The sequence below is a fragment of the Procambarus clarkii genome, chromosome 75 (assembly GCF_040958095.1).
Source record: "Procambarus clarkii isolate CNS0578487 chromosome 75, FALCON_Pclarkii_2.0, whole genome shotgun sequence".
In the NCBI taxonomy this organism is placed as follows: domain Eukaryota; kingdom Metazoa; phylum Arthropoda; class Malacostraca; order Decapoda; family Cambaridae; genus Procambarus; species Procambarus clarkii.
This window is the reverse complement of record NC_091224.1, coordinates 29,142,942-29,165,454: the sequence shown is the minus strand read 5'-3', so window position 1 is coordinate 29,165,454 and position 22,513 is coordinate 29,142,942. Positions and strand designations below refer to the sequence as shown.

Below are 22,513 nucleotides of genomic sequence, written 5' to 3'. Positions count from 1 at the left end.
AGGTGTGTTGATGGCCCTGGAGACGTGTTGGTGGCCCTGGAGACGTGTTGGTGGCCCTGGAGGTGTGTTGGTGGCCCTGGAGGTGTGTTGGTGGCCCTGGAGGTGTGTTGGTGGCCCTGGCTGGAGGTGTGTTGATGGTGGTGTTGTGTTGATGGCCCTGGAGGCGTGTTGATGGCCCTGGAGGTGTGTTGGTGGCCCTGGAGGTGTGTTGGTGGCCCTGGAGGTGTGTTGGTGGCCCTGGAGGTGTGTTGGTGGCCCTGGAGGTGTGTTGGTGGCCCTGGCTGGAGGTGTGTTGATGGTGGTGTTGTGTTGATGGCCCTGGAGGCGTGTTGATGGCCCTGGAGGTGTGTTGGTGGCCCTGGAGGTGTGTTGGTGGCCCTGGAGGTGTGTTGGTGGCCCTGGAGGTGTGTTGGTGGCCCTGGCTGGAGGTGTGTTGATGGTGGTGTTGTGTTGATGGCCCTGGAGGCGTGTTGATGGCCCTGGAGGTGTGTTGGTGGCCCTAGCTGGAGGTGTGTTGATGGCCCTATATATATATATATATATATATATATATATATATATATATATATTTTATGAATATCAGAGGTCCCAGGACATTGGACCCAGGACAATTATTGTGCATGTGTAGTATGTATATTTATGTAGTATATTTGGCATATTTTTTGGCATTTAGTTAATGCCAGTTAGTGGCATGTCTCTGCACCGTTTCCAGTTTGTTGATATGCTTCTTAAGATATGGGCACCATACAACTGCTGCATACTCCAACTTTGGTCTAACAAAAATTGTGAACAATTTCAAAATTTCTGTTGAGGAAATCCTGTTTCCTAGTTCTGCATCTGTTTTGGTATAACACCTCCTTTTTTTCACACCTCTATTTTTTACATTCATCAATGTTTCGGTACGTGCAATAGTATGTATTGTTTCATTGCAGATAACAGCATTTAAATTTTGTTTGTTTCTTAGACTTAGACTCGTACTACCAAGTTGCTGTTGGCAATTGGATAATTTTTTTATGAAGTCATTTGTTATTTTTTCCCCTATAGTAATTTATGCTTTTGATCTCAATTAGTTTTATATCCTAGCTTTTTAATTTTTTCCCCTTATATATTGCCATCTTATCTGTCTGCTTTACATGGCTTAAGCAGAGTCATGTCTGCTTAAGCCTTTGTTATTTTACTAATTTACCTGTTTTAATTATTATTTGTTTTCAAAGTTTAGTTTACCCCATTTTATTTGCTTTTTGCAGTACAGTACTTTACTAATAATCTTGTAATAGTAATTGGTAATGTAGCACTTGGCCTTTCTCCTTCAGAATGTATGCACACATTATAGAAAAAAGAAGAGAATACCACACAAGATGGCAGCGTATGTCACGGGCCAAAAAGCGACGCCTAAAAGAACAGGCATCCCAGCGTGGCAAAAATGAAAATAGTGATGAGGTTGAGATTCAGTTGTTGAATCAGGATCCTTTGGCCAATGTTACAACAAACAGCATAGACGATGACCATGCTGCTTTGTCATCTAATTCAGAACCTAATATTGGTTGTGGAGCCAATGAAGATGCATCATCTCTGGAAAGTCAGAGAGAGAGAGATTGGACTTGGGACATGATTGATGAGCATGACCCAATATCATCAGAGTCAGAGAGCAGTGGTGATGAGGATGATAAATCATTATCAGATGTATTGTTAGTATGGGTTAATAAATATGGCATAACACACAATGCCATTGATAATTTATTAAAAAAATTGAGAAAACAGGGACATGCTGACTTGCCAAAAACAGCTCGTTCGTTACTGAATACAGTTAAACATATACCTACTGAGACTAAATCAGGCATGATGTATATCTACTTGGGGTTAGAGGAGGAAATGTTGAAAACTTTAAGGCTGTATCCTAAATCAACAATAAGAGATTTGGCAGAAATATCTTTAATTTGCAACATTGATGGTTTGCCAATATTTAGAAGTAAAAATGAAAGTTTATGGCCTGTTCTTTGTGCTATCAATAATGTCAAACCTATAAGAGTTTTCCCAGTAGTCCTCACATACGGAAGCTCTAAACCTAGTGATTTAGATTTTTTAAATGAATTCATTCAGGATTTGAAAAAAATTATGCACTATGGATTTAAAAATGATGACAAAACATTGCCAGTAAAACTAAAAGGAGTCATATGTGATGCCCCAGCAAAAGCAATGGTGAAGGCAATCAAACTCCACTCTGGCTACTTTGGGTGTGATAGATGTACCCAAGAGGGTGTTTGGAATGGAAGAATGAGTTATCAACAAGTGAAAAATTTACAACTCAGAACAGATGAAGATTTTCGTAATCAATCTAATTCTCAACATCACCATGGTAGATCACCATTCTGTGACTTAAATATAAATATGGTGAGTACTTTCCCATAGACTATATGCATCAGATATGTCTTGGGGTTATGAAAAGGTTACTTCTTGCCTGGATACGAAATAAAAACGTAAAATTATGTGCTCGCCAAGTTGATGAAATTAGTCAGCGTCTAATTCAACTAACACAATTTGTGCCTATGCACTTTGCACGTAAACCTCGAAGTCTTTCAGAGGTTGATAGATGGAAAGCGACTGAATACAGGCAACTCCTTCTCTACACCGGTAAGATTGTACTGAAGGGAATCTTACCCAAAGAATTGTATGACCATTTCCTGACTCTGAGTGTAGCCATTTCTATTCTTGTATCACCTAAATTGATTCAGTTAAATTACAGCCAATATGCACATGATCTTTTGCTGTACTTTGTGTTAAAGGCTCGTGAGCTGTATGGTAAGGATTTTTTAGTGTACAATGTACACTGCCTAACACACATATCCTCTGATGCCAAAGAGTTTGGTAGTTTGGACAGATGTTCAGCATTTCCATTTGAAAATTACCTGCAGCAGGTTAAGAATATGGTTCGATCAAGTAAAAACCCTCTTGTTCAAATTGCAAAGAGGCTGAAAGAGATGCAGCATGCTCAAAGGATTTATACACCAAATACAGAACATAAAATATATATATATCAAGGCACCAAACAATGCCTATTTGCTGAATAATGAAACTTGCTGCCAAGTTTTGGACACTGTCAGTGACACCGATGAAAATGGAGACAGCATGTTCCTTTGCAGGGTATATTCGAGAAGTATACCTCTCTTTGAGAAACCTTGTAACTCCAAATTAATTGGAGCATTTAAGGTTCTTACTAGGAATTCATCCATGAAGGTGATTCCAGCAAGAAAACTAAACCGCACAGGTATGATGATCGAGACAGAAAGCGCAAATACTTTTCTGTCAATACTACATGACTTATGACAAGTACGTATTTAAATACTGTATCCATGCTTTAATAATAGTTTGAACTAATATTGTAAGTTAATGAGATTCACAATTTTGTTTTTTATTAAAGCTATTATCTTTTGACCAATATTTACCTGTTTAAAAATCCCATTACCCTGTATTTCATGAAAATTATTAATATTTTGAGAGCACATTAAGAGATAAAACTGTATTAAGCCTTTTAGTCCATACATGGCAGCTACTGTTTATACCAACCGAAAATCATTTACAAATGTGGCTAATCTATGATTGACACAATCAAGTAAATCTATTACCAACTTTATGCTAATTTCTTTTTTGGGGGAGAACAACCCTTAATAAGATTTTTCAATTTTGTAGATGACATCTGAAAAGCGGTATGCAGTGGTAGGCTTCAATGATCGTAGTGTAGGTATCATCTCCACAACCTGGATTGAAAAATCTGATGATGTAAGCATTACTTTGAAACTAAAAAATTGCATATATTGAGTTGCTTTAAAAATATTCCAAATTAGTGCTAAAATTAGCATGTAACAGTTTATTTCGACTTTTCAGGAAAAAATATTGTGCTGGTGGCCACAGAGCAGGCATACAGTTAGTGCCCAAAAGCACGAAAAGCCAGACACGACAAATTGGCGAGTGCATGTCGTATCAACAATCCTATCAACAACTGGTAGGTATTAAATTTATAATTATTAAGATTTAAGATACAAGACACCTATTCATTCATTCACCATAACTTTAACACTGCAGACAAAAACAGCATTATAATTATATTTTAATCACAAGATGGGTTTCCTCATAGCTACTTAAGACTTTTGTGCCCCAGCTATAAGTTCCAAATCATGTACGTCGTTTTATTAAACATCTCTTTAGGAAGCTGATTTAAGTTATTTCTTAGTGTTCACTACTCTACTAGGTAACGATAAATATATATCTCGCTGATATATTACTAATTATATTCAATTATTACAGATGATTTTGACGTTGCAAAACGAAGATGCTTAGCTGCAGAAGACACTTCAAATGTCGAAACTGAAGACGATATGGGCTATCCTCGACAACGAAAAAGGAAACCATGCTTCAAATATGAAGAAGAGAATTCCGAGAATAACAAACGTAAGCATTGATAACCTACTACAGTAATTTAAAAAAAATTTGCAACTTGAAAAATGCCATTCAATACATTAAGCAATTTAAATAATTTCAGGCAATCATCACTCGTCTCAATCCAAGAAGAAGTGTTCGCCATCTTCATATGAGAATACACCTTCAAAAGAAATAAGTCCTCCGCAAATACCATATTATTCTGGTATATTAAGTGAATGTAAGGATTAGTAGTAAATAACATTAAAAGTTCTAAATTGATATTTAACCATGCTTCCTTTGTTTGGTTATTTATGCTTTTGGTTTAAAAAAAACTAAAAACTGCTCTAAACTTAGTTCTTGCTGTTTTTTTTTTTTTTGTTTAATTCCTTCTGGAAGTACTAGAAGCTTTGAGTAATTTTTATGCTTATCTGGAATTTCTGTATAGAAATATGTGTTTATTTCTAATTGTTTAATATTAAGTATATTATTCTTTTATGTGCATATGGGGTCTAGTGAACTTTTCCCACTTTGTCTAGCAGGTGCTTTTCACTTGTCACAGTTCAGGGAAATTTTGGTTTTCCTTTGATCTAGTCACTAGAAACAAGCAGGTTTGTTATTACTTTTCTTTTTGTAATTTGTCAAATTTGTCAAATTTTTGTAATTTGTGTTAATTTGTCCTTTATCTTACCTTTACCTTACGTGTTAATTTGTCCCTTACCTTAAGTTAATTTTTAAAATATGTATCTCATATTGACCCCCACCTCTCTCATGTTAGTTCAAACTATATTAAAGTCTTAAAAATATATTTTGGTTAACAAGTGTTTGAAATAAGCATAACTCCTTTTCAGCTAATAGAACAGTCCTACAAAAGCCGTCTCCAGTGAAGACTACACTTCACAATACACCTTCAACGCCATCAGTATTTCCTCATGAAGGTAATAAGTTAATTTTTAAAATGTGTATTTCATGTTGACCCCCACCTCTCTCATGTTAGTTCAAACTATATTAAAGTCTTAAAAATATTATTTGGTTAAAAAGTGTTTGAAATAAACATAACTCCTTTTCAGCTAATAGAACAGTCCTACAAAAGCAGTCTCCAGTGAAGACTACACTTCACAATACACCGTTGACGCCATCAGTATTTCTTCATGAAGGTAATAAGTAATTATTTAAAATATATATCATGTTGACCCACTCTCTCATGTTGACCCTCATTCTCTCTCTCATGTTGACCTCCCTTTTCTCATGTTGAAATTTGTTTTGTTAATTTTGTTCTGTCACCTCTTCTTATTCTGTGTGTATGTGTCTGTCTGTCTCTGTATGTCTCTCTATCTTTCTTTTCTTTCTTTTTCTTTATTTATTTCTTTCTTTTCTTTTTTCTTCTCTTCTCATGTTGGCCCTCCTCTCCCTCATGATAACCCCCCCCCTCTCTGATGTTGGCTCACCCTCTTTCTGATGTTGGGTAGTTTAAATGTGATGTAGACATATAGTATAACTTATAATATTAGTATGCAGTAGTAAAAGCTCATGAAATTTGTTGATTATACAGTACAGTAGTTAGATTTTAATAGCTAAATCTTGCAATCTTAAAGACAATGAGCTGGTCACGCCAAGTACTTCAGTCGTTAGGACTCCAAGGTCAAGGAATTTATTCGACCCAAAGTCACCAGACAAGAACGATGGGAGTTTGAAAGAAATGATGCAGAATATGAGTAAGTTTTGAAAGTTTAATTAATTTATTATGTAGCCTATAACCTATATGTACCCTATGGGTGATAGGCATAAGTTTCATGTTCAAGTAGACTGCAAACTGAGCAGGTTAGATTGCTGAATTTGCTTCCAATTATATAAGCAGTTTCATAATTACTAAGAAATTATCCCATTATCTATCACATCAGTCATAGCCTACTTTTTGGGTGCTTTCTCAGTGTCAGTTATTTTAAAATATACTTTATAATGCTTTTATTTTAAATGTACATTCAAGATATGTAATATAATAGCATGTACAATTTCTATATACTGTATAAATTTCCAGGTAACATGTTGCAGGCCATATACACTGAAGTGAATGAACTGAAAAGTGATGTGAATGAACTGAAAAGTGATGTGAATGAACTGAAAAGTGATGTGAAGATATTGAAAGCAACTTTGACTACAAAAGAAACAGACAAGATCATAGAAGATCTAATACCAAATCCTATTGCTGCAGAAGGTGATCTTAATATTCTCAATAGGAAGTTAGCGGAATCGAGTTTCAGAACAAAATTTGTAAGTGGTATTTTAACAGTAATGTTTCCTTCAATTTTTCATCTTAAATATTACAGATATTTGCTAATTTTCTAATTAAAATTTTTTGATAGTTCATGCAGAAAAGATAAAATTGCTAAATAATAAGAATAATGATATAATCTTGTTTATATAGGATAGGATAAAATATAACACTTATGTATTTGTAAATTATGTAATATTAACACAGAGTCTTTCACACTCTCCTGAGTGCTTTCTCAAGGTCTTGAGTGTATGGTTAGGATGAGGCTTACATTTCAACGACTATATTTCTCTTGCTAATTTTGTTAGTCGTTGAGATGTATCTCTTCATAACACACACACTTATCTGCTTGATGGGGGTCTGGGAGTTCTTCTACTCCCCAAGCCCGGCCCGAGGCTAGGCTTGACTTGAGAACTTTGGTCTAGTGCTTGGTGATTGTGGGGATTATCATAGAGGATTACATGCTGTTATGGAAATAATCAACTAGAGGGTTATTTTGTAGACCCAGGTCAATATTGAAATCACCTCCTAGAATGATGTGATTTTTGTTGAGATGTTATTTATGATAAGATGCCTTATCATAAGTTATGATATATATATATATATATATATATATATATATATATATATATATATATATATATATATATATATATATATATATATATATATATATATGTTTCATTGAATATGACCGCATATTCTGTATTTATTATTTTCTGGTTTAGGGCTTCTATCCCTCTAACTATTTTCTTAGCATCAGGGCTTAATTGAAATAGGAGTTCTCCGAAACTCATTTTCGTACTTTTAAGGTGAAGAAAAGAAGTGATTTACTATAGAGTGTATTACACTTATTTATATAATTTGCACGACGTTTCGAACCTCCATGGTTCATTCTCAAGTGAACAGATCTTACAATACTAGTTGATTTTATACCCGCACTGGGTCAGGTGATAATACAATGAAGGTGAAAACATGGGGGGATACATAAGGGATAAATGTGAGGTGAAACATAGAGGCTGCAGAAGGCTTATTGGCCCATACGAGGCATCTCCTATCTAAACAAAGATTAATCCAGTGTAATTGGCATGTTATGTTGGACATTGTCTTCTGTGTTGGCATCGATATGTTCTTGTCTTGTCCTTACTCTCATGGTAGGTAGAGTAAATAGTTCCGTGATTTGGGTGTTCATGGTAGGTCGCTCTATTCTTATGTGAATTGCCTCAAGAATTTGTAATCTTCTTGCATCTTGGGTTTTGTCTATTATGCAAGTATTCTTGTTCAACATTTCTCTTGTTAGAAACATTTCTCTTGTTTTCTCTTGTTGTTCTCTCTAAGAGAACTAACTCTAAGAGAACTCTCTAAGAGTATTGTAAGATCTGTTCACTCGAGAATGAACCATGGAGGTTCGAAACGTCGTGCAAATTATATAAATAAGTGTAATACACTCTATAGTAAATCACTTCTTTTCTTCACCTTAAAAGTACGAAAATGAGTTTTGGAGAACTCCTATTTCAATTAAGCCCTGATGCTAAGAAAATAGTTAGAGGGATAGAAGCCCTAAACCAGAAAATAATAAATACAGAATATGCGGTCATATTCAATGAAACATGTTTGAAAGAAAACCTGCTGCCAGTATACACCAATATATATATATATATATATATATATATATATATATATATATATATATATATATATATATATATATATATATATATATATATATATATGTCGTACCTAGTAGCCAGAACGCACTTCTCTGCCTACTATTCAAGGCCCGATTTGCCTAATAAGCCAAGTTTTCATGAATTAATTGTTTTTCGACTACCTAACCTACCTAACCTAACCTAACCTAACTTTTACGGCCACCTAACCTAACCTAACCTATAAAGATAGGTTAGGTTAGGTTAGGTAGGGTTGGTTAGGTTCGGTCATATATCTACGTTAATTTTAACTCCAATAAAAAAAAATTGACCTCATACATAATGAAATGGGTAGCTTTATCATTTCATAAGAAAAAAATTAGAGAAAATATATTAATTCAGGAAAACTTGGCTTATTAGGCAAATCGGGCGTTGAATAGTAGGCTGAGAAGTGCGTTCTGGCTACTAGGTACGACATATATATATATATATACATACATACATACATACATACATACATACATACATATATCAAAATTACTAGTGTACTACATTTTTGTTGTTGCTTTTAGGTGTTGCTTTTAACCAGTGTATGTGGGTCTGATTGTGCAACTACGGTTCGAAGAATGATGAAGAAGATAGGAACAAACGGCCTTTGGTCATTATACAGCCTAAAAGGACAAAAGAAGAAATTAGCATTTCTAGAAAAACAAGAACTATATAATGTTATTTTAAGTAAGTAACAAAAAAATTAAATAATTTTTTTTTATTTAAAATTCACTAAAAAATTAAAATTTTAAGTTCAAATTAAGTGTACATTAAGTATAAATGATTATATTTCTATCACTTGCTCTTAAGATTGTTTCATTTAATAGAGGTTGGTCATAATTGTTCTCTGCTGCTAGTACTGTAGAACTGACTGACTTAGCTATGGGAAAATGTAAACTTAATTGGTTTATCCTTTACAGTATTTTGCAGTTTATTTCATGATCCTGTGGTTAATACTTGCATAAATAGTAGATTGCAAAATGCATTTTTATATCATTAGTATTAAATAATAATAATAATGTAAATAATTGACTTTTAAACAGTGTACAATTCATTGGTCGGTGAGATTATATTAGTAATATTTTTTCATTCTTGCAAAGCCTCAATAAAGCCGTTAACATGTTAATATAAACTTGATCACCTTCCACTTTTTTTCTCATGTGCTACCTACATGTACGAAACCTTATTCCTAAATGCATATCTTGTTCTGAAACTTTTAGAACATATGTTTATCTTTTATATGTTGTGTATCACCATCTCTGGAGAGTTTTATCTGATGTGTAAATTACTTTTAATTTTACAGAATATTATTGTTATACAGAATTTGTTATATAAATAACTGTTAATTTTACAGAATCATCTATCAACGCACATCCGCAAGTTAAGGTGGAAGACGTGACCTTTCAAATTTCTGAAGTACTTAAACATGCTCCAAACAGACCTGGTGGATCTAGGTACAAGGTAAAATAATTTAAATTTTTTTTGTTTTCACTAATTATCTGTTTATATATATATATATATATATATATATATATATATATATATATATATATATATATATATATATATATATATATATATATATATATATATATATCGTACCTAGTAGCCAGAACACACTTCTCAGCCTACAATGCAAGGCCTGATTTGCCTAATAAGCCAAGTTTTCATGAAATAATTGTTTTTCGATTACCTAACCTACCTAACCTAACCTAACTTTTTCGGCTATCTAACGCAACCTAACCTATAAAGATAGGTTAGGTTAGGTAGGGTTGGTTAGGTTCGGTCATATATCTACGTTAATTTTACCTCCAATAAAAAAAATTGACCTCATATATAATGAAATGGGTAGCTTTATCTTTTCATAAGAAAAAGATTAGAGAAAATATATTAATTCATAAAAACTTGGCTTATTAGGCAAATCGGGCCTTGCATAGTAGGCTGAGAAGTGCATTCTGGCTACTAAGTACGACATATATATATATATATATATATATATATATATATATATATATATATATATATATATATATATATATATATATATATATATATAGATATATAGATAGATATATAGATAGATAGTCAGTGTCAGACCACGGAGGAAAATTGAAACAAGAATTTTTCCGATGCAGCAACCACACACAGGCCCAAACATGGATAATCATAGCATAAAAATAGTAAATATTTACAATGAATTAGTGAGACAAATGTGTTCCAATGATCCTACTTAAATCGCCCTTTAATTGATCAATTAAAAATGGATCTAAGTTATATAAACCGCTGCTAATGTTCAATTTACTTTCTTTTGTGATCTGATCAAAAGCAGATCCAATTATGTTTCTGTTATAAGTACTTGTACAATTCATTATTGAAGAAGCCATCTCCCAATCTATGTTTGGGCCTGTGTGTGGTTGCTGCATCGGATGGGCCAATAGGCCCTCTGCAGTGTCCACGTATTGTACCTCGCCTCACTCCACCATTCTCTCCTGCCTATTTATGTCCAGTTCTCGACCTGTAAATCCACTCGTTCTGAAGATGTCCTAATGTCCGAAGATGTCCTAATGTCTTAACAGCAAGTGTTTCTGTCAAATTCCTTAAGGAAATATCTGAGTTCCCCATTATGACCTCTCCACAAATCAGGTTTTTCAACTGCTTCAAGCTCATTTTCTTCCAGATTATAATGCATTGCATACTTTAGTCCCAAAAAGACATGGTCACTTTTACCCAAGGGAGGGAGGTACTGAATGATAAATCTCTCCTCTTTCCTGGTAAATATAATATCCAGCATGGAGGGAACATCCCCTTCCCTCATATATATATATATATATATACATGCAATTGACGATCACAAAACACTGATCATTTTATGCGGAAAATCCACAGAGAAATATGAAATGAGGTGAACGTTTCGGCTTTGTTAAAGCCTTTGTCAACACCAGATTCAATCAGTCTGGTGTTGACAAAGGCTTTAACAAAGCCGAAACGTTCACCTCATTTCATATTTCTCTGTGGATTTTCCGCATATATATACATATATATATATATATACATATATACATATATATATATATATATATATATATATATATATATATATATATATATATATATATATATATATATATATATATATATATAACTGAAAACTCACACCCCAGAAGTGACTCGAACCCATACTCCCACAACTGGTATGTACAGGGACGCCTTAATCCGCTTGACCATCACGACCGGACATAAGGAAGTGATAGCCGAGGCTATATGAACCACTTCCCCGCCGGCACTCGGATGGTAATCTTGGGCATAGCATTTTATCAAATCACCTCATTCTTTGGGGCACACGTGAGGAACACAAATATATACTTTGAGGAGGTCAAAGTGAGGAACTTTGTGTTCCTCACGTGTGCCCCAAAGAATGAGGTGATTTGATAAAATGCTATGCCCAAGATTACCATCCGAGTGCCGGCGGGGAAGTGGTTCATATAGCCTCGGCTATCACTTCCTTATGTCCGGTCGTGATGGTCAAGCGGATTAAGGCGTCCCTGTACATACCAGTTGTGGGAGTATGGGTTCGAGTCACTTCTGGGGTGTGAGTTTTCAGTTGTATATAGTCCTGGGGACCATTCAGGCTTGTTTGCATATATATATATATATATATATATATATATTTGTGTGTGTGTAATTTATATAAACAAATAAATATTAATTAATTTTGTTAATATCTTTTCAGGGAAAACTTGCAAGTACGATTCGTATACAAGAGGGGCAACAAGAGGCAGAGGATGTCTACTAAGAAAATTCACAATTAAGTGTTTATCCTCACTCTTGATATATGGTCTTCTCTGGTCTCTTTATTTTCTCTCCTCACAAATGTCCCTTTTTTTTTAATTTCTTTTACGTTTCTCTCCTGTTTTTCTTGTCTCTTTTTATCTCTCCTTTCCTCCTCTCTTCTAACACCTCTCGTTTTCTGTCTCTTCTAGCTTCTCTCTTCCTTTACTTTTTACATTTGTAGAATTCACTTGCGTCGTTTTTATCTTGTATCTTTTTCTTATCTTGTCTTTCTCTTCCCCTTCTCTTCAATGTTCTCTCATTTCTCTCTCCCCTCTCTGTTGTTTCTATTCAGTCTTCTCTCCCCTTGCCTTAATTTTGTTCTGTCTCCTCTCTTCTTGCATGGTGCTAACATTTGAATAAATGATTTATAATTTGTATTTTTAGTCATAGAAAAACTATAGTGTTATGTTATATAGTATATAGTGTATACTCAGGAAATTTTACTTGTTTTAGTTTTAAGTAACAATAACTGCTTGTAACGTCAGGCTGATCTCACTCAGCATGACATGAATCACAGGCTGCTTGATCACGAAATCTATTGTGTTCACATATTGCTTATATAGATTTTTACTTTTATATTCTATTAGATTCAGATTCAGATTCAGATGTTTATTCAGGTAAGGTATATACATACAAGTGATGTTACATTAATGGATTGATATATAGATAAAGCTAGTACATACAATGCCTAAAGCCACTATTACGCAATGCGTTTCGGGCAAGAAAAACATTAATATCTAGAACTTAATACTAATTGAGCATAAAGAATAAAAAGTGTTGAGAACAAATACAAATAAAGATAAAAAAAAGGGGGAACATGACTGAAAAAGCAGCACAAATACAATAGGTTGATAAACAGTGTTGATTAAAAAAAAAGAAAATAACGGACATGGGTTGACAATAGAGGAGTGAGGTAGGTTACAGGGAATTTATTAGGTAGTGTTTAGTTTTTATCTTAAACTGGTTGAGAGAGGTACAGTCTTTAACATGGTTGGGAAGGTCATTCCACATTCTGGGCCCCTTGATTTGTAGAGCATTTCTAGTTTGATTAAGTCGTACTCTAGGAATATCAAAACTGTATTTATTTCTGGTGTGGTGCTCATGGGTTCTGTTACAACCTTCTATGAAGCTTTTGAGATCAGGATTGGCATTACAATTTAGCGTTTTGTATATGTATAGTACACATGAGAGAATGTGCAGTGACTTAATGTCTAACATATTCAGGGATTTGAATAGGGGTACCGAGTGATGTCTGGGGCCAGAATTGGATATTGTCCTAATAGCAGCTTTGTGTTGAGTAATTAGAGGACGTAAATGATTTTGGGTAGTAGAGCCCCAAGCACAAATACCATAGTTGAGATATGGATAGATAAGGGAGTAATAGAGAGTCACCAGGGCAGGGCGTGGTACATAATATCTGATCTTAGAAAGAATGCCCACAGTTTTTGAAACTTTTTTAGATATGTTTAGAATGTGTCCCTGGAAATTCAGCTTGTGGTCAATGAGAATGCCAAGGAATTTGCCATCTAATTTGTTACAAATTTGGGTATTGTTTATTTTGAGATTTATTTGATTAGAGGATTTATTGCCTTTAGAGGTTTTATTGTAGAGGATTTATTGATTAGAGGATTTTATTTAGAGGATTATAGATATAGTCTATATATTTCGAGCTATTACATATATTTTGTTGTATTACTCAATCTTAAATAAATATAATATTTTAATTCTCTTTTTGTACCCTATTTATTTGTAATTTACACGTACATATATAGGATGTCCATTTCTTTCTCAGATATGTCTTCTTTCTTTCTCTCCCTTTCTATTTCAGATATAATTTAAAAAATTATTATACCCTGATTTACCCTAAATGTTTTAATGTAGGTAATTAAAAGATTATAAAAAGGTTTTTTTAAATGTTATTTATTTACGTTCTAAGGTCGTATAAAAAAATTCTCAAAAAACATTTTTAAAACGTAATTATAAACGTGCTGAAAACAATGAAATGTCGTTTTTAGAACGTTTTAAAAACGTGAAAATGTTTGCTGGGTTGTGACTACTGCACCTTTCGACCCGTCTCTCTCTAAGGGTTCTCATCACCGTCCCCGCCATGGCCGCTCTCGTATGCTCCCTTCCCATCCTACTTCATTCCATGATTTGTTTGGTCCTGATACGTGGGCTAAATACTTTGACCTCCTACCTTTTGGATTCAACTCTTCTTGATGATTTTTCCCTTCATAGGCTTCTTGTCGATTCCGTGGATGCCTGTCACCTTCAACCCCACTCGTCTTGGTACCCGTGTCGTTGCTGCTCCTTCTCAGGATGTGGCCACCCGCTTGGCCGCCTTGTCCTTCCTTGGCGAAACCCCTGTTCGGGTCTCAAAGAACGCCTGATTGAATGCCAGTGTTGGCACTGTTCTCCTCCCGCACCATGTTGCGAACGGTGTTGGGGATCTCGAGGACTGCCACGAGGGTATCGAGCATATCCTCGAGGCCCATGGTCATTCTGTCCTCCAGGTGGATACATTTACTAGTCACCCTCGTGGTCATCGCCGTCTGCCCCTTAGGGTTGTGAAGGTTACCTTTGATGGTAGGTCCTGTCTGCCCTCTGTCATTCTTGCTGGTGTCAGATGCTCCGTTCAGGAATATATTCCCTCTCTGAGGCTCTGCGGTAAGTGCTGGATGTTTGGGCATGGTACCCTCAAATGCTCTAGTCCTGTCTCTCTCTGTCCCCTGTGTGGAAGCGAGGGTCACTCTTAAGTTCGGGTGCACTTCTTCCCAGGCCCGCTGCCTCAATTGCGGTGAAGCCCACCCTACTTTCTCCCGTGCGTGTATTCTTTACAAAGTTGAGGCGGCTGTCCTCGGCCGTTTGTCTTTTCCCGAGGCTCGGCGCAAAGTTCATCGTCTCCCCTCTTTCGCTGGTGTCTCCTATGCTCGCGTGGTGTGCTCTTCCTCTCCTCGTCCTTCCCGCCTTTCTCAGTTTCACAACCGTTTCAGAGCCTTAGACCCGGACACGCCCACCACCACCATCTCCCCTGTTTCCCTCCATTTTGTTCAGAAAGGTCCCCCACCTGGTTCTGTCTAGGGCTCCCCTTCTTTCTACCCAATCTGTCACGTCTCCTGTGTCTTCTTTTTCCTCTCCCTCTAGTCCTTCCCGACGTTCCCCTCCGTCTCTTGGCTCTCCACGCTGCCCGACTGTGCGGGCCGACGTCCATCGCTCTCCTGATGGTTGTTGTTCGCTCTTGCTCTTCTCCAATTGAGACGCTGGAGTCTGTTGCCCAGTACGTTGCTGCTGGGACGCCTGTATCTTTGAGTCAGAAGCAGAAACCTGGCTCCTCTCCTTCCTCCTCCCCTGTCGGTAAGGCTTCGCTTTCTTCTTCACCCCCTATCTCTGATTCTATCGTTCCTTCCCCTCCCGCTTCGGTGGTGGAGCCCCCAGTTCAGTCTCTGTTACTGCCCTTGCTGAGGTGCGCTCCCCTGTTTCTGCCCCTCGTCCTCCCCTTCCTCCTATACCCTGCTCGTCCACCTCTGGTCTGTCCTGCTTCTTTCCCTCCTTTACTCAGTTTACCCATGCCCCCTAACCCTGACTTCACTGACCCTGCTCCTGACTCGGCGCATTTTTAGCGTGCTGTGTTCCTTCCTCACTTTTGTTTCCTCGCTCTGTTACTCTCCTATCTCGTTGCTGATGTCTTTTCTTCAATGGAACATCCGTGGATTTTATGCCAATTTCCGTGACCTCCAACTTCTCATTTCATAGTTTTCGCCCCTTTATGTTTGTCTCCAGGAGCCGATGCTTAGTGCTCGTCCTGGTCGCTTCCGTGGCTATTCTTTTCATTCTTCGAGTCCATAATTCTTCTGCTCTCTTGATTCGTTCAGATGTCCTTTGTCCCCTTACTTTTTTCCTCGCCTCTCCACTGTTCTGCTGCCCGTGTCTGTGCGTAGGTGGTACACGGTTTGTTCCACTTATCTCCCCCCCACTGTCCCACTTTTTCTTCCCGATCTTAAACACCACCTAGACTCCTTGCCGGAGCCTGTGTTCCTGCTGGGTGATTTCAATTGTCATGCCCTTTGGGGTGACGTGCTGAGGAACACCCGGGGTCGCCTCCTTGAACCTTTCATCCTCTTCTTCCCTGTCCCTTCTTAATTCTGGTGAGCCCACTCATTTGTACTCTCGGACTCGCTCCCTTTCTTGTCTCGATCTTTCTGTGCTCGTCATCCCTTTCCTTAGATTTCGGGTGGTGGGTCCTTGACCTCCATGGCAGTGACCATTTTCCTATCCTTTCTTTTTAATCTTTCGCCCTCCTCTTTCCTTCCCTAGGTGGCGGTTTGCCAAGGCTGACTGGCACCTCTTTACTCTCCGTGCTACTATTTCCGACCTCTCCGATCTGCCTCTCCCTCGCACCCTCCTTTTTCATGACTGTCTTTGACGCTGCCCTCCACTCTATTCCTCGCTCTTCCTCTCGGGAGTGCGAAAGTGCGTTCCCTGATGGAATATGGACTGTGCTCGGGCTGTTCGCTGTAAGTGTGCAGCCTGGAAGAGACATCGCCGCCGGCAGATGGTTGAGTCTTTTCTTTTGTTTCGGAAGAAGAGTGCGGTGGCCCGTAGGACCATCCGTGCAGCTAAACGTGCTTGTTGGCCGTCTCATGTCTCCACCGTTACGTCCGACACTCCTCTTCCACTGGTCTGGAAGCGTATCCGCAAGATTGCGGGTAAGTTCGTTCCCGATGTCTCACCGGTCCTTCGCCTCCATGGTGCTCTTGTGGCAGACCCGTTGCAGGTTGCGACCGAACTGGGTTCCCCTTTCTCCTCTGTTAGTTCTGGTTCTCATCTCCCCCAATCCTTCCTTCTTCGTAAGCCTCTTCTTGAATCTCGTCCTTTAAATTTCTGTACTTATCTTCACCTTCCCTATAATGATCGCTTCTCTCTCTGAGCTTCAGTCTGCCCTAGCCCTTTGCGGTTCTACGGCAGCGGGCTCCGATGGCGTTCATTATGAAATGCTTCGCCATCTCCCTCCGTGCGTGTCTCAGTATTTACCGAGTCTGTACAATCGGGTCTGGGAGTCGTCGTCGGTCCCTGAAGACTGGCTCGATGAGGTTGTCCTCCCTGTTCGGAAACCAGGGTCTCTCGGGTCATCCCCCAAGGACTTCCGCCCTATTGCCCTCACAAGTTGTCTGCAATCTCTTTGAACGTATGGTTAACGTTCGTTTGATGTGATTCTAAGAACACTATAACCACCTCTCTCCTTCTCAATTTGGTTTTCGCAAGTGCCGCAGCACAACAGATGTCCTGGTGAACTTGGAGGTCTATATTCGTACTGCTTTTGCTGTGAAGACCTCCGTTGTTGCCGTCCTTTTTGACCTGGAAAAGGCTTACGACACTACCTGGCGGTATCATACTCTGTCTCAACTTCTTTTGGCCTTCGTGGGAACCTCCATCTCTTCCTCCAGAGCTTCCTCTCTCGTCGTTCCTTTCGTGTGCGGCTTGGTACTGCTCTCTCTGCCCCGTTTCGGCAGTATGAGGGTGTATCCCAGGGTAGTGTTCTGAGCACTACTCTTTTTCTAGTTGCCCTCAACGGTCTTCTTTCTTCTCTTCCTTCTGGCGTCTTCTCTGCTCTCTATGTTGATGATCTTACCCTTTGCTGTTGATGATTCACCCCTCCTTCAACGGCGGCTTCAACTTGAGATTGATGCCGTGTCGTCTTGGGCCACCGATCATAGCTTCAAGTTCTCTGCGTCTAAGACTTGTGCTATGACTTTTACTCGGAAGCATGTCGTTCTTCGTCCCTCTTTGTCGCTTTATGGTCATCCCATTGTGTACAGGGATTCCGCAAAGCTCTTGGGCTTAGTCTTTGACACTCGTTTGTCTTGGTCAGCCCATATCTCTTACCTCCGAGTTGAGTGCTCTAAGGCCCTTAACCTACTTAAGGTTTTGTCCCATACTTCTTGGGGAGCGGATAGACGCACGGTCCTATCTTTGCACTCCTCTCTCGTCCTGTCTAAACTCGATTATGGTTGCCCTGCTTACTCTTCTGCTTCTTCTTCTACTCTTCGCCATCTTGATGCTTTGCACCATACTGGGTTGCGTCTCAGCTCTGGTGCCTTTCGTTCGACTCCCGCCCTCAGTTTGTATGTTGACACTGGCTTTCTCTCTCTTCAGGACCGTCGTGATCGCTACTGTTTTCGCTATCTTGCGCGGTCCTTACAGCATCCTTCCTCTCGCCTCTGTCGTGCTTTGACTTTTCCTCCTCCTGTAGCTCCTGTTCCTCTTCATCGTCTCCCACTTTCTGTCCGGTTATCTCGCTTGCAGGATTCTCTTTCTGTTCATATTTCTAATGTTTCTCCTCGTATTGTTCCTTCTTTGCATCCGTGGAGAGTCCCCCTTCCCAAGTTTTGTACGTCCTTGACTTGTCTTACTAAAGCCTTTACCCCTCCTACAATTCTGAAAAGCCTCTTCCTTGAGCACTTTTCTTCGCACTCCCACTCTATTTCCATCTTTACCGATGGGTCTAAGTCTGCGGACGGTGTGGGCTACTGTTGTTTTTTCTCAGTTGTGCATATCCTTGTTGAATGTCCTGACTTCCAGGACGAGCGTGTGTCTTGCTTTCCGACCGCCCCTCTCGGTCACCTATCCCTCGATAGAATTCTTGGTGACTCGGATACTTTTGATATCGTTCGCCTTATGCGTTTTTGTTCTCGTATTGGCATCCTTGGTGATATTTAGCGCCCTCTGATTATTTTGCGTATTTGATGGTGCTACATAGCCTTCCCGGTTTGGTGCCTTCTTTGATAATTACTTACTTACTTCCGACCGCCCCTCTCGGTCACCTGTCCCTCAATAGAATTCTAGGTGAATCGGATACTTTTGATATCATTCGCCTTATGCGTTTTTGTTCTCGTATTGGCATCCTTGGTGATATTTAGCGCCCTCTGATTATTTCGCACTTTGATGGTGCTACATAGCCTTCTCGGTTTGGTGCCTTCTTTTGATAATTACCTTACCTTCTTCATTACTACTAGTTTGTTAATGTAAAGTATTTTGGTCCTTGACCAGTAAACTTCAGCAGCTGCAAGTGTTGAGTATACCTGTCACAGAAACTAGCTGTAATTCTCATTATTTAAGCTTTTATACAATCTACAAAATTCATATATTGTTCTGAACATGCTTGAACAGCCACTGGCACGAATAGTGGCTCTAGCAGGTCCTTAATCCTATGTTCTCGACCCTACCAAACCTTTTTTTTTTTTTTTTTTTTTTTAAATACTAGTTTCATCGTTAATTTTCTGTGGATTAACTGTATCCTCGTGGCTTGACTTGTTTTCAGTTAGTCAAAATCCAACGCAAGAAATTTCTTACCTGACCTAGCAATAAAAAGTGCAAATTAATGCGCTTAAATTAAAAGCTCGGTGGGTGTTGTCTTGACTTGGTGATTAATCACCGCCCTCGGGTAGGTGGTGGCTCCTGCCCCTCTACGGCTTGCTGCAGTCTTCACGAATTGTGCTAGATACCTTTTTCCTCTTTTTATACGAGTCATAATATATTGTATATAATATTTATAATATATTTATATATATTATATATAATATATCATAATATATATTGTGTGTAATATACTTTGGTGTATTTTGGTAGCAGTCTCTCTTGTAAACATATATTAAATATGACCGAAAAAGTAATTAATAATTCTAACACGAATTTTCTTTCTCTTGTCTTTTTTCTGTCGATGGTAATTGGAAAAATAAATTCTCAAATTCATTTTTATGCCTAGTCTGACGCGACGCTTGAACGCGTTTTGTAATAACTTATTACATTTTCAAAGATTTTATTGTTTTCAGGTTACAGTTTGTGTGTGTGTGTGTGTGAACTAAACAGTTTTACTTAGTGCTAACATTGAACAGCTTGTCTTACATACTTGCATTTGGGTGAGGTAATATGTTGCAACAGTTTTGGATGAGGTGAACAAACTTTTGACCAACACAAGACAGAACACGGTGCAATGGGGATAAATGAAAGGGAAGAATGGAAGTAACTGCGAAGGGCCTATTGACCCATACTTCCTCTTGATGCTTCTATATTGGTACGGAATCTGGAAGTGGGTAGAATATAGTTGTGCATTAATTTGCTGTTGATTGCTGGTGTTGACTTTTTGATGTGTAGTGCCTCGCAGATGTCAAGCCGCCTGCTATCGCTTTATCTATCGATGATTTCTGTGTTTAAGACTTCTCTGGTGATGGTCTAGTTGTGGGAAGAGATTGTTCCTTAATGGAGTCCTGTTGCTTATGCATTGTTAATCGCCTGGAAAGAGATGTTGTCTTGTTTATATACTGAGTTCTTTGGGGCCTAGTCCCCAAGTGGGCATTTGAAGGTATAGAGGACGTTGGTCTCCTTTAAGGCGTTCTGTTTTGTGTTTGGAGAGTTTTTCACATGTAGGTTGGCAGTTATTTTGGTTTTATAGTAAATCGTCAATTTTCTTATTTTTGTCTGTAGGGATAACGTTCCTATCAACAATCTTTCAAGACCCTTTCCTCCGTTTTATGAGTTTCGGAAAAGTTCCTGTAAAATAGTCGAATAGGGGGTACAGTAGTTGTGTTGACTCTTCAGAGGTTGCATGGCGTTTCACTTTCCTTTTTATGTCTTCAACGAAACAATTGGAGAAGCAGTTGTTGACTAGGACCTGCCTTACCCTACAGAGTTCTTCATACACTTCCTTCCATCCTGAGCTGTGGCTGAGAGCACGGTCAACGCAAGCATTAACAACACTCCTCTTGTACCTGTCTGGGCAGTCACTGCTGACATTGAGGCACATTCCTATGTTTGTTTCCCTAGTGTAGACTGCAGTGTGGAAACCTCCGCTCCTTTCCATGAGTTATCTCTAGAAAGGGCAGCTTCCCATCCTTCTCCATCTTGTAAATGAAACTTGATACAGAATTCCACTCGAATGCCTCCTTCAGCTCCTGCAGACATCGGGTACCTGTGTAAAAAGTCAACATACCTGCAGTATATGGCAGGTTTCAAGTTCATGTCAACTAAGACAGGATGGAAGGAACTCAATGAACTCTGTAGGGTAAGGCAGGTCCTAGTCAACAACGGCTTCTCCAATAGTTTCGTTGAAGACATCATAAAAAGGAAAGTGAAACACCATGCAACCTCTGAAGAGTCAACTAACACAACTACTGTACCCCCTATTAGACAATTTTACAGGAACTACTTTTCCACAGCTCATAAAACGGAGGCAAGGGTCCTGAAAGATATTGTTGATAGGAACGTTATCCCTACAGACAAAAATCGGAAGATAAAATTGACTATTTACTATAACACCAAAACAACGGCCAACCTACTCATGAAAAACACTTCAGACACAAAACAGAACGCCTTAAAGGAGACCAACGTCGTCTATGCCTTCAAATGCCCACTTGGACTGTAAGCCCCAAAGAACTCCGTATATAGGCAAGACAACATCTCTTTCCAGGCGATTAACAATGCATAAGCAACAGGGCTCCATTAAGGAACATATAATCTCGTCCCACAACCAGACCATCACCAAAGAAGTATCAACAAACACAAAAATCATCGATCGATGCAGCGATAGCAGGCGGCTTGACATCTGCGATCCCACTCCCCGTTCGGCTCGTTGATGCCGTGAGTGGGGGGCATAGTGGGCGGCTGCCGGAGTGTGATGCTCCTTGGGACAGTCCTCTGTCCTTTTGTAGCCTTGAGCTCCTGCTGCTGTCCTCTCAAATTTTGCTGAGCGACTTTTCCTTTTTCTCCCTCTTCTCCTATCTGCTTGCCGTTTTCTGCCGACCTTTTGCTTGTTTTGGTTATTCCTTTGCACTTCTTTCTTCATTGTGAAATACTTCGCCATGTCCCTCCATGCGTGTTTCAGTATTTCCTGAATCTATATTACTGTATCTGGGAGTCGTTGTCAGTCCCCGAGGACTGGCTCAAGGCCGTTGTTCTTTCTATTCGGAAGCCAGGGTCTCTAGGGACATCCCCTAATACTTCCGCCCCATTGCCCTCACGAGTTGCGTCTGCAAACTCTTTGAACGTATGGTCAATGTCCGTCTGATGTGGTTCTTGGAACACTATCACCACCTTTTTCTTTCTCAGTTTGGCTTTCACAAATGTCGCAGCACGTCTGATGTCTTGGTGAACTTGGAGGTCTATATTCGTATTGCCTTTTCTGCGAAGACCCCCGTTTTTGCTGTTCTCTTTGACCTGGAAAAGGCATACGACACCACCTGGAGATAGCAGGTTCTGTCCCAACTCCGTTCTTTTGGCCTTCATGGAAATCTCCCCCTCTTCCTCCGAA

The 22,513-nt window shown here is 38.8% G+C and overlaps 1 protein-coding gene across 1 annotated transcript; it reads left to right on the top strand.

The window, feature by feature from the left end:
* Positions 1–5,088: 5,088 nt before the first annotated feature.
* Positions 5,089–13,993, top strand: LOC138356912 (uncharacterized). Its single transcript, XM_069313445.1, has 7 exons — positions 5,089–5,351; positions 5,484–5,570; positions 6,009–6,128; positions 6,452–6,684; positions 8,904–9,066; positions 9,734–9,840; positions 12,110–13,993. Exons 3-7 carry the CDS (start codon positions 6,113–6,115, stop codon positions 12,170–12,172), a joined length of 582 nt encoding a protein of 193 aa, XP_069169546.1. The 5' UTR covers positions 5,089–5,351; positions 5,484–5,570; positions 6,009–6,112; the 3' UTR covers positions 12,173–13,993.
* The last annotated feature ends 8,520 nt before the right edge of the window (positions 13,994–22,513 follow it).

Excerpts from the sequence above, each read along its gene's own strand:
- LOC138356912 (XM_069313445.1), top strand. Across the intron at positions 9,067-9,733 it reads ACTATATAATGTTATTTTAA|AATCATCTATCAACGCACAT; the intron begins GTAAGTAACAAA and ends TTAATTTTACAG. Across the intron at positions 9,841-12,109 it reads CTGGTGGATCTAGGTACAAG|GGAAAACTTGCAAGTACGAT; the intron begins GTAAAATAATTT and ends ATATCTTTTCAG.